The sequence below is a fragment of the Amphiura filiformis genome, chromosome 12 (genome assembly GCF_039555335.1).
Source record: "Amphiura filiformis chromosome 12, Afil_fr2py, whole genome shotgun sequence".
NCBI lineage: Eukaryota > Metazoa > Echinodermata > Ophiuroidea > Amphilepidida > Amphiuridae > Amphiura > Amphiura filiformis.
In genome coordinates, this window is record NC_092639.1 from 39,839,005 (window position 1) to 39,856,509 (window position 17,505).

Here is a 17,505-nt window from a genome sequence, read left to right on the forward strand (position 1 = left end):
ACTTCTTTTCTTGAAGCACGAAGACCATCACACACATGTGGAGTTTTCAATCTCACATGACATTCTGTAAAGTCCCAACAAAAGCCTCCAGCTTTTTATAGCAGTACTCATGCAAAAAACCCATCATCTATTAATAAACCATTACTTCAATCACATTTTCACAACATTGCTGCAATCTTGGGATTTCCCAAGATTAATTATACACATTCACATTACATCACTTCCTGGGGGGTTTTCCTGATGGTGCAACAATGAACTGGGGCTTTCCAAGTTCCAAACATAGATCTGACTTTGTTTACAATAATTTGGGGGAATTCAAAATACAAGGGGTTTCCCATCTCATGAAATACTTTCAGCTTGTAAACAAAGTTAAATAATTAAATTAAATCAAATTACTCAGGGCACATCACACCCTCCCCTTAAAAGAAGAAAGTTCGAATGTAATGAAAACTTTCTTAAATATTTTCTTCCTTTACATCAACTTTAACCTATTATCAACTTTGAGTGTTTAACTCATCATACACAGTGACTACTTGTCACACACAACTTCCCTTTTAAAGGAAATCTTTGTTTGTCAGTTGTTTTTTATGCAATTCTGGACAGGGCATCAGCCATTACATTGTCTTTTCCCTTAATATGTTTGATGTCCAGATTGTACTCTTGCAAGGTCAAACTCCACCTCACCAGTCTTTGGTTTTTGCTCTTCATCCTGTTGATGAAGGTGAGGGGATTGTGATCTGTGAAAACAAGCACAGGGTATACTGTGGTACCCAAATACACATCAAAATGTAGCAATGCTAATAGCAATGCTAGACACTCCTTCTCAATTGTGGAGTAATTTCTCTGGTGCTTGTTGAATTTCCTTGAAAAGTAATAAATGGGGTGATCTATTTGATCTTCACCCTCTTGCATCACAACACCTCCACAGCCTATGTCACTGGCATCAACAGTCAACTTGAACTGCTTCTGAAAATCAGGTGCAGTAAGCACTGGTGAACTCATGAGTATAGATTTGACTTTGTGAAAAGCATTTTCACACTGTTCTGACCAAATGAATTTTGCATCTTTCTTTAACAAATCAGTCAAAGGACTTGCTATCTCTGAAAAGTTTGGACAGAACTTTCTATAATAGCCAACCATTCCTAGAAATCTCATGAGTGCCTTCTTGTTTACAGGTGTGGGGTATTGCTCAATTGCTTCAACTTTGGCTTTGATAGGTTTTACCTGACCTTGACCTACAACATATCCCAAGTATGTGACTGTGGCATGGCAAAACTCACTTTTACCAGGTTGACTGTCAATTGTACTTCTGACAGCTTCTCAAACAATTGATGGAGTTGTTCCATGTGTTGTTCCCAAGTTTGACTGTAAACAATCAAATCATCTACATACGCTTCACATCCCTCTATGTCTGCCACAATTTGATTTACCATTCTCTGAAATGTTGCTGGGGCGTTTTTCAAACCGAATGGCATAACTTTGTATTGGTAAAGACCAAATGGTGTACAAAAAGCAGAAATCTCTTTGGCACGGTCTGTGAGTGGAACCTGCCAGTACCCTTTCAAAAGATCAAATTTGCTAACAAATTTTGCATTCCCAATTTTGTCTATGCAATCATCAATTCTTGGAATTGGGTACGAGTCTGTCTTTGAATGAACATTTGCAGCTCTCATGTCTGCGACCAATCGGTATGAACCATCAGGCTTGGGAACAAGTATACACGGTGAACTCCATTCACTACTACTTGGTTCTATGATATCATTGTCTAGCATGTAATTGATCTCATTTTTGAGATGTTCCATTTTCAATGGATTGACTCTATAAGGATGCTGCTTGATTGGTTTTGTATCACCAACATCTACATCATGAAATGCAGCATTTGTTCTACTTGGCGTGTCAGGAAATATATTGTCAAATTTGTGAATCAAATTTGCAATTTGACTTTGTTGATCTTGAGAAAGATGACCTAACTTTGAGTCCAAATTAGTGAGCACATCAGAATTGTTCAACTTTACATTATACTCCGTGTGCTCCAGCTCTTTATCCTGGTCAAATGTGACATCAGAATTGTCATCTTTACTCTTGTCTACATTGGCGATTTTGTCTACATCGGCATGTTTGTCTACATTATCAGCATGTTTTACTGTACACACAGGTTTTGGAATGCCACTGTCACTTCTTTCAACATACTCTTTGAGCATATTTATGTGGCATAACTGCCTGCTCTTGCATCTACCAGGAGTCTTGATAATATAATCTACTTCACCCACTTTTGACTCTACCTCACATGGGCCATGATATCTGGCTTGTAATGGGTGTCCTGGAATTGGAAACAGTACTAGAACTTTGTCACCTGGTTTGAACACTCTCTCTTTGGCATGTTTATCATACCATTGATTCATTTTGGCTTGACCCTGTTTCAAGTTTTCTTTGGCAATATCAGTTACTCTGTTAAGCCTATGCTTAAAATTGGAGACATAATCCAACAAATTGATATCTGATTTCTCATTGAGCCACTTTTCTTTCAACAACTTTAAGGGCCCGCGCACTGTGTGTCCAAACACTAACTCAAAAGGACTAAATCCTAAAGTTTCCTGAACAGCTTCCCTAGCAGCAAACAACAACAAGTGTACTCCCTCATCCCAGTCCCTCTGAAATTCCAAACAGTATGTCCTGATCATGTTTTTCAAAGTTTGGTGGAACCTTTCTAGTGCACCTTGTGATTCTGGATGGTAAGCACTTGAGGTATACTGTTCTATACCTAATTGATACATGACCTGCTGAAATACTCCAGAAGTAAAGTTTGATCCTTGGTCTGACTGTATGGACTTGGGGAGCCCCACAAATGTGAAGAACTTGGTTAAAGCTTTCACTATAGTCACTGCTTTAATATTTCTCAAGGGTATGGCTTCAGGAAAGCGTGTTGACGCGCACATAATTGTCAGAAGGTATTGATTACCTGACTTAGTCTTTGGTAGGGGGCCTACACAATCAATAATAACCCTACTAAATGGTTCATCAAAGGCTGGAATTGGCTTCAATGGAGCAGGAGGTATTTTCTGATTTGGCTTCCCTACTACTTGGCATATGTGACATGTTTTGCAATATTCAGAAACATCTTTTCTGAGAGTGGGCCACCAGAAATGTCTCAGAATTCTTTCATGAGTTTTCTTAACACCCAAATGCCCTGCCATGGGACTATCATGCGCTATGTTAATAACTTCAGTGTGGTAGACTTTTGGTACCACAATTTGGTGCACTACCTTCCACTCTTCATCGGCAGGTGCATCAAGGGGCGCCATTTTCTCATTAGCACACCATCTTGTTTGTAAAACAGACAGAATTTTGTTCTGCTTCTTCTAGGGTCAATGCCCTTTGATTGATCTCTTTGAGTTCTGGGTCATTTTGTTGCTCCAGAATCAGCTTGTCATGACTTAATGGGTCTCTCATGGTTTCCCCAATTTGTTCATGCTCAGAGGCTGTGTCATTTTGAGGGGTCTTTTTATCCCCAGGAGAAGGAAGTTTATCTTCTTTCTCATTCAACTGTGACACAAATGTGTCTTCCAAATTGTAGCCTAAGTCATCAATTTGGTTGTCCTCAATTGTTTCTAATGAGGCTCTCTTACTCATTGCCCGTGTCACTGCACATGCAGGAAATATCTCCTCTTCCTCACTATTATCATCCTGTAAACAGGGCTTATCTGTAACTATTGGGTCAGGAAACACCTTCCCCCTGCCAAATCATTTCCTAGCAACATGGACACTCCTTTGACTGGCAATTCATGTCTAACTCCTATGGTTACCGGACCAGAAACCAAGTCAGATGTCAAGTTAACTTTGTGGAGAGGTACACTAATTATTTCCATCCCAATACCCTGGATCAAAGCATTACCTGCTGAACTATCCTCATTAAAGGGCAAAGTTCCTTCCAGAATCATAGACCGTGCACAACACGTATCTCGCACAATCTTAATGGGCTTTGGACTACCATTCTCACCAAGTGATACTACTCCCTCTAACACAAATGGTTCAAATTCTTCACACACCTTGTCTGTCTCACCTCCCTTTTGTGGGAATTCTTGTTTCTTGATTTGACTGACTTTTTTCTTTGACTCAAGTGACACTGCACATCCCACAGTATTACTAGCAGTTTGCTGCTGTTTTTGTGCGTCTTGTCTGCCTTTCAAGAAATAACACTGGGTCATCGTATGCCCTGGTCTCTTACAATGAGTACAAGTTACTTTGGATTTAAATTCAGTCCCAAATTTTGGTTTGTTACCTGAACTCCCTGGGGTCCCTCCAGCACTATGCTGTGAATTAGACTGAGGTCTCCCTTCTTGTGTACCACCCTGATTTATTCTAGGTTGGTTATGGCTGAACCTGTTTGAATAACTTCTGTTATGACCAAATCTACTCCCATTCAATTTGTGAGTTAAGCCATAGTCGTCCGCCATTGTCGCCGCCTCATTTAGCGTCTTAATTTTGCTAGCGCTTTCATCCAAATGGGTTTTAATGTCAACGTGGACACATTTCTTGAACTCTTCTATAAGAACCAATTGCTTAAGTTGGCCGAAATCATCTTTGACTTCTTTTGAACCAAGCCACCTGTCAAACATTTGTTCTTTTTACTCTAGCAAATTCTACATGGGTTTGATCTGATTGCTTTCTTGAATCTCTGAACTTTTGTCTGTATGCTTCAGGCACCAGCTCATAGGCCTTGAGAACTGCCTGTTTGACTTCTTCATAATCATTACACTTCTCTATTGGTAGAGCTGAGTAAGTTTCCTGGCCTTCCCCACAAAACTACTTTGTAACAGTAGGGTCCAATGCTCTGGAGGCCATTTCAAATTTGTAGCTACCTTTTCAAAATGTTGAAAGTACTCGTCAACTTCTTTCTCTTTGAATTTAGGCACAAGCTTTACATACTTTGTAACATCAAACCCTGACTTTGACTTTGAGGAGAAACTTGACGAGTATTTGTCACCTAGCTTAGCCAACTTCTCTTGTTCAAACTCAATTTCTTCTTCTTTCAAATGTGCTTCCATTTGAATTTTTGCTAGTTTTTCCTTTTCTTCCATTTCTAATTTGTGGTGCTCAAGCGCCATCTTTTCTTGGCGTGCTTTTTCTTCCATTGCTAGTTTTTGTTTTTCAATGTCTAGCCGTTCTTGTTTTTCTTTATTTTCATTCTCTAACTTGATCATTTCCAGTTTTTTTTTGGTCCATTTCTATTTTCTTTTGGTCCATTTCCATTTTCCTCAGTTCTAATTGAATTTCCAACTCTTTCAATTTAAATGCTGAGTCCCCACCAATTTCAGTTTCTACGTCAAGTTTCTCTGCCAAATAGGATTCATCAAAAATGTCCTCCCCGACCAAAACATCAATCAATGCATTTTTGATTATTTGCTTTCTTGTAGCTTGCTTTACTTTCAAGTTATAATGTTTGGCAAATGCTAATAAATCAGGCTTCTTCAACTCATCAAACTTCTCCCAATTTATAGTTCCAAGAAACTCTTCTGCTTTAAACTCTGTCATACTGTACTTTCACGTTCAAGACTTTAGTAAATTAATGTTAACTTTTTTACAGTGTATTTCCCGGACGACGAGCCCCCAATTTTTGTTACGAGTCGTACTTGACTCAAGGCCAAAATCACCTTTTTCCCGAACTCACACGAATGCACAACACAAATACACTGTTTGTTTAAGCTAACAAAATCTAAGTCTTTAATTGAAAACAGAGTATGATTGGTACATATAATAACAATATCGCATATACAATAAAATCACACAATGACAGTTTTACTATATCAGTACTTAACCAGCTGTCTTCTTGTTGGTGATCCTAGAGTTCTTGCAATGTTCTGGACGACTGATGTAATATATCCTTATTCACTTGTCCTGCGAAAATCAGCGAAGTCCATAGTACACTTGCATTTATAAATCCTTGCGTATAAAATCCTCATACGAAAATGATGATGCTTCCTCCAATCTCCTTTGCGCTGCTATCTCCACAAATATATCTCCTTGCGCTGCTTTCTCCACAAATATATCTCCTTGCGCTGCTTTCTCCAAAAATGGTGTTTCTTTCACCAACCACTCTTTTTCCAGGGAACAGGTTTCTTTAACACAGCTCCACTGTTTTTTTACAGATGCGTTGCCTTCACAAACCCAGCAAACTCCAGCAATGTGACAGAAGAACTTTTAATCCTTTGATGAGGAAGAGCACTTTTGTGTGCTCGCTGTCTTCTTCGTTGCTGTATTAAAATTAGCTCAATTATTGGCTATATAAACTGGTTAAAATGTACTTCTTTTCTTGAAGCACGAAGACCATCACACACATGTGGAGTTTTCAATCTCACATGACATTCTGTAAAGTCCCAACAAAAGCCTCCAGCTTTTTATAGCAGTACTCATGCAAAAAACCCATCATCTATTAATAAACCATTACTTCAATCACATTTTCACAACATTGCTGCAATCTTGGGATTTCCCAAGATTAATTATACACATTCACATTACATCACTTCCTGGGGGTTTTCCTGATGGTGCAACAATGAACTGGGGCTTTCCAAGTTCCAAACATAGATCTGACTTTGTTTACAATAATTTGGGGAATTCCAAAATACAAGGGGTTTCCCATCTCATGAAATACTTTCAGCTTGTAAACAAAGGTAAATAATTAAATTAAATCAAATTACTCAGGGCACATCACACTACCTATTCCTTGGTTTGGGGAGCAAAACCCAAGAATTGGTCGCTATACCTGGGTTTCAATAGCCCATTCTTGGGTTTTGCTTGCTATTCCTAGGAATGGGCTTCAAAACTCTAAAATTGCTCCCCGATTTGAGTTTTACCGAGCCAAACCTAAGATTCGGGTGCTATACCCTGGTTTTGCGGGCTATTCCTAGGAATGGGCTTCAAAACCTTAGAATAGCTACCGGATTTGAGTTTTGCCTGGCTAAACCCAAGATTCGGCGGCTATACCATAGTATTGCTGCTCTTATTGCTGCCCATTCTTAGGAATGGATAGCAAAACCTTAGAATCGCTACCCGATTTGAGTTTTGCTGAGCTATTCCTTAGTTTGCGGAGCAAAACCCAAGAATGGGCTGGCGAAACCCGGGTATAGCAACCGATTCTTGGGTTTTGCTCAAAATGATACACTTATGCTTCCATACGCGTGACATCTTTATCTGAGTTTGCACGTTAATAATTTTGGCCAGTGTAAACTTTAATCATGGTAGGCATTATCTATAATACCTACCATGGTTTCATGCATTCTTATTGTCTATTACTTTCGTAAATATCACCTTTTTTGTTTTGATCAAAATGTTTTGCGAGTCCCCTTTTCAAGAATTTTTATTGTCATGATAGGTTGTGCTATTTAAACGTTTGGTTTGCATGAACATCTTGGCATATGCAATTGTTTTGTTAACTTTTCTTTTGGGATTGTACGGGATGGATAAAATTGAGTGTTTTTCCAAAATTAGTTGGGAGGGATTAGTTCTTAGTTCTTTCGCGCTAAAGTTAGGTTAATCAGATCTTCTCTGGGTTAATTAATAGGGAAGTATGCCAAGGTGTTCCGTATACAGTGTTTTATATTTAATATGTTTTTGTGTGTAGTGACTTAGAAAATGTAAACATTAAGTTTCTTTTACTTACCTTGATGAACAAGAAGTATTATTATTTCAGTACTTTAGGCCTATTAATCATGGGCGCTAAATTTATTGTGAGCCAAAGATCATGTTAACTACCTCAAATTACGTATCGATTTTCTGGTTGATAGGTGTTATTGTTGTTTCATTGATTATATGCCAAAATCACCAGCATTTTTGTTTCATAAGAGTTTGTTTATATACTAGTTTGCATAATTTCGTTTGCTTTTGATTCAGGAACTTTTTTTTAAAACTTTTTTTTCAGAGCTTTAAAGGAGGATTTCGTGATGTAAATATATTTTTCTAATTTATAATGATTTTCAGTTCTTTCTTGAAAATGTGGATCGAAGGGTTATTTTCTTTCATTTTCATTTTATATACCGTATATGGAATCTGCATAAAATTAGAATCAAATCCAAAACAATATACAACTGTAGCTAGGACCAAGTTACCAACGCCAAAAAGCAGATTATCTTTTTTCCAAGAGAGGTTTATATTAACTTTGTTTTCGATCCACCTTTTCACATCATCGCAAAATTTCTTAACCACATGACAATCACAAAACATATGAATCATAGTTTCATTCTCCTCCAGACAGAAGGTACACAGACTGGAATCTTTTATCCCTATTTTAAATAAAAATGCGTTTGTACCAAGGATTCTGTGAATTTACTGAATTATTCTGAATTGAAACCAACTGAGTTTAGTACTTATTGTACATTTGAAGGGTGTATTAAAAATAACATTCCATCTTGAAGGATCAAATGTAGCTTCAAGCTTTTCTTCCCATTTTTGTACATATTTACGAACAATTGGTTTTCTCGAAACCAGAATATTGTATATTCTTCTGGAACCCTTTCTATTGTTACGAGTCGTACTTGACTCAAGGCCAAAATCACCTTTTACCCGAACTCACACGAATGCACAACACAAATACACTGTTTGATTAACAAAATCTAAGTCTTTAATTGAAAGCACGTTATGATTGGTGCAATATCCCAGCAAACACAAAACGTTTTCGACATTATTCGCAAAAGGTTATAAAATGTTGTCAGAAAACGTTGAAATGTCGGGTTATATAAAGGGTATATAAGAGTATAAAACGTTTTCATAACCTTAAAAACATTTTTGATAATCTACTGCTCAGCAAACAAAAATGTTTTACAGAAAACGTTTAAATGTCGGATTATATAAAGGGTATAAAAACGTTTTAATAACATTCCAAAAACATTCTTGAAAACTTGATACAAAACATTCTAAACAAAATTAATGTTATTTTGGGGTTGAAAAATATTTTGCGAAAAATGTTTGCCCAAAATATTTTCAATAACGTTTTAAAAACGTTTTCATTACCTTTATATAACCCGACATTTAAATGTTATTAAAAGGTTTTGAAAAAAACATTTTAAGATCTGTGTTTGCTGGGTTCAAATATTTTAACATAATGATATTTAAGTATTGACACAATATTTGGCAAAAATGTTTGCAAAAATAGTTTACAATAACATTTTTTGAAAACATTAAAAATATTGTTGTAGTGTGTTTTCATACAAAACGTTTTAAAACGTTATCATGACCTTTATATAACCCGACATTTTAATGTTATTAAAACGTTTTTACCTAAACCAAAAGCCAAAATATAACTTATTTAAAACATTTTAAAAACGTTTTTGTGTTTGCTGGGATATGACAACAACTGCACATACACAATAATCAAATATAATCACTCTAACTATTTAGTACTTAGCCAGCATTCTTCTTCTTGGTGATCATAACGTTCTTGCAATGTTCTGGACGACTGATGTAATATATCCTTATTCACTTGTCCTGCGAAAATCAGCGAAGTCCAGTGTACACTTGAGTTTATAAATATCCTTGCGTATGAAATCCTCACACAAAATGGCATTGCTTTCTCCAAACCATTATCTCCTTGCGCTGCTTTCTCTAAACTTAACTCCTTGCGCTGCTTTCTCCAAACATAACTCCTTGCGCTGCTTTCTCCAAACTTAACTCCTTGCGCTGCTATGGTGCTATTTCCACCTTTCACACTATATCTTCAGGAAGCAGGACTGCGATGCAGTTGTCTCCACTTATTTTGACAGTTGTGTTGCTCCATTAACCAGACTTCAGCAAATCGTCAGAAGCATATATATTCCTTTCTTGGAAGAAGTACGTTCTTTGACGTATTCTAGATCTTCTCCGACAACACTGGCAGGCAGTAGTGCATTGACTACGTCAAATATTTCTGGTTAGCAATTTCCTTTCTTTGAAGGAATTGGACTGTAAGCATATTAGCTAGCTATCCCAGATCAACACTATAAACTGTGTCAATGATAAAGGCTATTGTTGCAGCCTGTCAGATCTGTATCCAGATGATAATAATTGTAACCTTTTTTATAAAGTCCGACACAATCCGCAGTAGACCCTATGTCTTACTTTGGTCCATTTTCGTAGCTCCAAAATAATAACCATAATTTCAGCATGTCGTTGAGGACAAAACAATTGCTGTGTGGGCAAACAACGGTATCCGCACTTGACGAGATCCATCTACCTAATCTTCATCGCTCAAAGGCTGAACTTGTAGCACTGTAGGAATTCTCCATGACCACACTTTGTAATACTCTCTGAGTATCCAGCTTAATTATTATTGCTCTCATTTTTGAGAGGTAACTACACCAACCACATATTACAATCACATCGATACAGGTCTGCCTAGAATTAAATCCAACATGATGTTTTATAGCAAACTATCTGGGGTTTTCCCCAATGTTCTGATAATAGACATTCACCTTTCACATTACATCACTCCCCTGTGGGTTTTCCCACTATGTCATTTCCCCTTACAATCTCAGGGGATTTTTTTTTTTGACATAAATAGTCTTCATAAATGATGTTGTTATTTCCATTATAGGGGATTTCCAGAAAAGTCATATTAAACAAACTATTGCATGATTATACAGGTAACTTCCCCTATTTCATGACATAGGATTATACAGGGCACATCACACTATCTTTAAAGAGGACATCAAAGTGAAATGGAATAGTAGGGTAAACAAGAGTATCACCAGGTTTGTCAAAGAATTTTGGAAATGACTTTTTGATCGCCAATATTACACCACCGTACTCAACAAAATTTGTGCGAACATGAAAAATACTCATAAAATCCTCCAGCGAGAGGAATTCCTCTCTCATTTAAAAGATCATTTACAAGATCAACACCATTACGAACCCAGTGCTGGTAATACAAACTTTGTTTACCCACTTTAATGTTTTCATTGTACCAAAGTGGACTTTTTAGTATCTCCTGTCGAGTACATGTAGTTGGTTGATGACAGTTAGAAAATTTAAACTAAACCATGCCAAACAAGAATTCCTGAAAAAAATTGGTGTCAGTTCCAATTTACAATGTAACTATTATTTTAATGTAATGTTAAAGAGAAGTTGTGCACTGCAGCACTGACAAGAACGTTTAGTGGTAGTTCATTTTATCATTAAATAGGCCTAATTATACAATTATAGGCCTGCGTGTTTTGGCGCAACGTCAGCCTTCTATCTCAGCTTCTATTCTTCAATTTTTTTCACAGGAGGAAGATGGCGAATTTCATCATTCGATATCAGCAAAGTATCAGGCCCTTGCAACTCCTATACCAGCGCAATACAAAAAGATTTTTGTTTAATTAACACTGGATGTTTTTATAAAGATATTGTATGTGATGAAGAAAGGGGCTGGTGGTTTATTTGTGTAATGGTCAAAATAGGATTCGGATTGGGTCAGGACTCTGTTTTGTCATCTTCCTTCTGTGGGTCTTTGAACCTGCTCATTGTCTGGTGGTTTTTTTTTGGGTTTTTTTGGGTTTTTTTTTTTTTTTTTGTAATTTTGATTTTGAAATGGAGCCTTCATCTTTGGTCCGAGTTGTATTTTTTTCCTGAATGTATTTTAATGCTTTCTCTCCCCACCAGCTCAAGTACTGATAAAATACAAAATACAAAAAACTGAAAAAAAAGATGTGGACACCGTCGCCCCCCCCCCGTGTATTAGCCGCCGTGCCATTATCACGTGACTGTAGAAAAATGCTGCTGGTACCAGATATAGGCTAAGTAAAACAGCGTATTACTATCAAGACTTATGTTTCAAAGCTGTCCTCAGATCGATGCGTCAAATTTCCAGTCCATCACACTACGTCCATGTCGATATTATCAAGACCACAGACAGAGAGAGATTGTGTCTGACGTCATCTGTCAAAGTCGTTGATGATGACTTGCTAAACCCGGCGGTAAATTATTTTAAGCTTATTGTTAATTTTGCACCTTCTAACATACAAACCATCTCAAAAGTTAGGTCTTTATAGTAGGAAACTTTCTTGGGCGAAGGCACCATGTCAACAATGCCTAGAAAAGTTGCTTTTTGCCTTGTAGAAATTACGTAATTTGTAAACACTTCCTGTTTACATGGAAGCTGGTCGATTCGGCCAAACCAATTCGTCCACAGTTGACTTGGCCATATGCCAATTCATGCATTTGGCCCCAAGCTATGTCAGCCACAAACCAATTCGATATTGACCAAAAGGGATAAACGATTTAATATGTTAATGAATATATGTGACCGTCCATCACGAAACAGCTGTAAAGTCGGCTCGCAGTCAATTTTGTTTTATTTCGTGTTTAGAAAATATATCATAAGCTTTAAAATGAAAAATCATTTGACTCCAAACGATATCCAGAAGTAAAAAAGAGGGTTAAGTGCACAACGTACAAAAAAGTGACTATATCTCATTAACCGATGATCCTACATATATGCGACCACTGACTTTTTTTTCCCCTTATGACCAGAGGAAAATTTCAACATATGGCACGACTCGAGGATATTTGGTTAAAAAGATAGAGGGTTAAGTGCACAAAATTAAAAAAGTGACTATATCTCATTAACCAATGATCCTACAGATATGCGACCACTGACTTTTCTGTTCCCTATGACCAGAGGAAAAATTTGACATATGGCACGACTCTCACGTAATATTCCATTTCCTAGGACCGGCAGCTCACCGAAAGCCCGTGTTGTGAGGGCCACAAACTGCGGCTACGTAACAGATATGCGAACGCTGACTTGTTTTGTTCTTTATGACCAGAGGAAAAGTTCCACATATCACACGACTCTTTAGGATATTTGGTTTAAAAGATAGAGGGTTATTGCACAAAGTACAACAAATTGGTTTGTGACCGAATGCAAGACATCATTTCATCTAAATATACAGATTTGGTGTAAAAACAACGGTTATGGAGAAAATCACGAAATAGTTCAATTTGGTCAACTTTTTTTGTACATCAATATACAGGGTTCGAATTGGCATGTGGGCGATTTGGTTTGGGGCTGAATTGACGAATAGTATCGATATCGATATTGATATTTTTACAGAGCACGTGATATTTCGATATGATGATTCGAATTGTCACGTGATCGTCAACCCTGTACTAAAGGTGTCAGTTCTGCAGGAACTGACACAAAAACATCTTTTCCAAAATTGATTCAGTTTATCATTGTTGTTATTCATGAAATTCATAATATTAATAGATCCACCCTCAATGTCCTGGATACGATTTATACCTGTTGTCTTAAGAAAGAGTTTTGCCCACTCTGTCTCCGTATTTTTAATGATTTTACAGATCCAGGTTATTTTTAGCGCATCTATATACATGATATATGACTGGACATCAACCATTCTCACACCTCCTTGACCGTAATCTTGGATCATTTGATTTCTTGTAACCTTATCAATACCTTTCCATATAAATTTATATATTATTTGATTTAAATCTTTTATTAACTCGTATTGTGGATTAGGCAAAGTTAAAATCAGAAAGGTAAGCTTCGATAAAATAAGTGATTTAACTATTGTTACACGGCCCAGAACTGTAAGATTGCGTCTTGACCATTGGTGAATTAATTCATGAATTGACTCCATTGTTTTTACATAATCGGCACAATTCTTTCAAGTGACACAGTGAAGTCAATACCAAGTGCTCTAAAACAGTTATTATTATGGATCCATTTAACGTTCAAATGATCACAAATCGTTTCATTGCTACCACTTTTGACCCAATCCACACAACATTATTTTTTTGTCTATATTTACCGTAAACCACACATGTTTTCAAACGAATCGAGGATTTTAAAAGCTTCATTCATTGACTTCTCTGTGCCATCAAGGAAAAGAACAGTATCATCAGCATATTGAGATATGCGATATTCTGCATCCCCTATTCTAATACCTTTAATATTCTGATTTTTTCGAACCATCATACCTAGAACTTCCGCACAAAGGATAAATAAATAAGGACTTAGTCCGTCGCCTTGTCTGCATCCTCTACCCACTTTAAAAGATTCCGAAAGAAATCCATTTACTAGAACTGATGACGAAGCTTGATTATAAAAAACACAAATCCATTTTTTAATAGAATTGCCAAAATTGAATTTATCTAATATTTTCATTATAAATGTATGTGATACCGAATCGAAGGCCTTTTCGAAATCAATCATGAGAAAAAGGCCAGGAATATTTTTATTCTCTGCCAAACTCAACAGGTCGTACATTAAACGTATGTTTTCTCCAATATATCGACCCGTGACAAAACCTTTTTGGTGTTCGTGTATGATATCGGACAAGCAGGATTTTAATCTGGTTGCGATGCAAGACGAGGCGAGTTTATAAGATACATTTAGGAGGGAAATAGGCCGCCAATTCTTCAAATATTGACGTGGTTTATCTCCTTTGGGTAATAAAGTGATTATACCATATTTTGGAGTCACAGAAAGTTGTCCATTTTCATACGTATAATTTAACGAACGAAGCAAATACCATACAAGATCATTGAAAAATACTTTATAAAAATTCTGAACTAAATCCATCAGATCCAGGTGATTTATCATTTTGCTGTTTTTAAGCGCATATAAAAGTTCTTTATATGTTATAGGACCTTCAAGACTATCGCACTGGGCGTTTGACAAGATTGGAGTATGTGAATTTGCAAAAACAGAGTCAATCAGCATTATCATCAATTTCAGATTCCGAATATAAATCTTTATAAAAAATTCTTGCCTCCGAAAGAATATCCTTTGAGTTGGTTAGAACAGAACCATCTGTACGAACTATTCTATTTATTGTTTTGTTAACTAAATTACGTTTTTTTTTTTTAAAAAAATATTTAGACGCTCTGCCGAAGTCAGTTCAGGAAATTACTGGTATATCGAGATTGCAACAAACGTGAGCAAGTGAAATAAATTGGCAAGTGAGTTTTCAGCTTTCATGTTTTTGTCAAACATACTGTATACTACGAAGCGTCTAATTGCCACGACTTGGAAAGATAATTATCTTGCCATGTTAATTATCTTGCCATGTTAATTATCTTGCCATGTTGACTTGTTAGCGTTATGTCAACCCGACGATATAATTTATCTCGCCAAGACAACTTATCCAAAATGTAGGTCAACATGGCAAGATTAATTATCATGCCAAGTCGACATACCAAAAAATGGATGTCGTCTTGGCAAAATAAATAATCATGCCAAGTCAACTTAGCAAAACCATATGCCTACACCAACATCATAGGTTGATTAATAATAACCACCTGTCAAAGCACTTGACCAAATTAAATCGGCATAAAAATACTCTGCGCACCAATAAATCTTAACCCCCTAGGCCCTTTAACCATAGCCTTGATCCTAACCCTAATCGATGATCTTAACCCTAATCCTAGGCCCTTGTCATAACCTTAACCCTATAACCACGATTCTAACCCGGCCCCTAATCATAACCATGCATGCACTCGGATCCCGCTATGTCCATAATCCTAACCTTAACCTGAACCCTAAACCTAACCCTAACCCTAACTCTAACCCTAAAACACATGGTGCGTCATATGCATAACCTCTATAATTATTGTTTGATTACATGTTGCAGGTGCACTGGTAAACAGAAACTGCTGTGAGTGTCATCCATATCGAACCATGTCTTCCACCGATGTGTTTTTAGCCGGTGCTGATGCTTATAACAATAAATTCGATGCCGAGCAGTATCTCAAAGACTGTTACCAGTTGGATCAAGATGTAGTAGGCAAAGATAGCAAGAATTGGATGGTCAAATGGCTGACACAAATACACAAAGTATTTGCCAAAGGTATTATGGGTACTAGGCCATCATACAGGGCGTGTTTGAAAAACGGCACAGCGCATTAGTAATAACAATTCCTTTAAAAAAGGAATGGGTGCCCAATGTGAGCTTGGACGTGATATGGTGAATTCCATGGTGACTTTGTGTAGATTTGGTATTATAATGATTTTTCTAGGGAAGAGTAGAAGATGATCAAATGCAAGAGAAATGTGAGAATTTTTATGTTGAAAGCTAAATTGAAAAATGTGTGCTAAATAGGTCTACATTTAATTTATACTTGTACAAAAAAGGGATCAATGGAAATCACATCCACCGAGTTTCGCGTCAAATAAGAATGTTTACTGCCGGTGATCATAACCAGCCATGACAATCCAAATATCTATTATCAGTAAGTGCTAACATTGATACGACCTTGATGGTTTTAATGCTTAATTGTGATTACGTTATGACACGACTTTGAACATTCTGACAATCCAAATATATACTTAGTCCACCTCAGATGACATTTAACAATTTTGGCGCAGAATTGTGATCGACAATACTTAATTCTCCTCGGATGACTTTGATCTGACATTCAACATTTTCGCGCTTACACAAACCATATAATCACATCAAAAGAATCTACACCATCATAGCACAACATGTAGTCTATTTTCATTATAGGAATAAAATCAATTCATCTCAATATGCAAAGAAAGGAATGTGATCTTTTTGTCCCCGAGTTTACTATTCTATACAGACCATTGGAAGACTCAACATTCAACAATACAATGACAATAGAATTAGCTTGTTTATTTTATAAGAAAACTCATAGCTGAATCGCTGAGCTATTAGCGATTGGCATGATTGGTTTTTAGCCAATGATTGGGTTTTAACCAATCGCTCACCGCGATGTGCAAGTATAAGCCAATTTTGTAATAGAAGCTACTCTCAGCAGCCGGCGCGGAGCAGTTTATAAAGACACGTGTTTTGATGCGTATGCAAAATAACTCTTTACCTGGCGTGTACGATGTGCTACAGCGCAACGGGAGTAACGAGAAACGTCATAGGCGCCGTATAATAATATGTCAATCATCAGCTATACATAATGAATATTCAGCGATTTAAAAACTACGTAACTTACGTCAGGTCGGCGTCAAATCCTACCGTGGTAATATAAAACTAATTTTGATTGGATAAGAGAAAGTCCAAAGTGCCTGTGTTCTTGGCTGGTCAATGCTGAAAGTGGGGCAAACTTTTAAATATTTTTAATATTTGTAACCGGTGTGTGTTACATGTTGTAGTCCTCGTAGTAGGCACATACCACGCAAATGCACAAGTGAGTTGTGAGCATAGCCATACATTAATACCAACTCGTTCGCACAAAATGAAATGGCATTATGTTATAATTCTATCAAAGAAACCCAGAAACTCGTCTTACAAGTTTTACTCTACTTTTTTCCCGTTAGGAAATTTGAAAGGCAAGAAATTACTTGAGCTCGGAGCAGGACCATGCATCTACGCTACTATTTCAGCTTCCAAGCACTATGATGAAATCGTGACATCTGACTACGTGAAAGGAAACCGTGAACAGCTTACTAAATGGCGCAACAATGATCACGACTGCTTTGACTGGAATCCACATATCCAAATCGTCTGCGATCTAGAAGGAAATGGGTATGTACAGCTAATTCTCAAGTTTTAAGTTCAA

The 17,505-nt window shown here is 36.9% G+C and overlaps 1 protein-coding gene across 1 annotated transcript in view; it reads left to right on the forward strand.

Annotated features, from left to right (window-relative positions):
- Positions 1-17,505, forward strand: part of LOC140166183 (nicotinamide N-methyltransferase-like) — a 33,888-nt gene that overhangs the window by 14,630 nt on the left and 1,753 nt on the right. Inside the window, exons 2-3 of the mRNA XM_072189583.1 lie at positions 15,606-15,821; positions 17,264-17,471. Coding sequence (XP_072045684.1) covers positions 15,653-15,821; positions 17,264-17,471 — 377 coding nt within the window. The 5' untranslated portion in view covers positions 15,606-15,652. The remainder of the gene's footprint in view (positions 1-15,605; positions 15,822-17,263; positions 17,472-17,505) is intronic.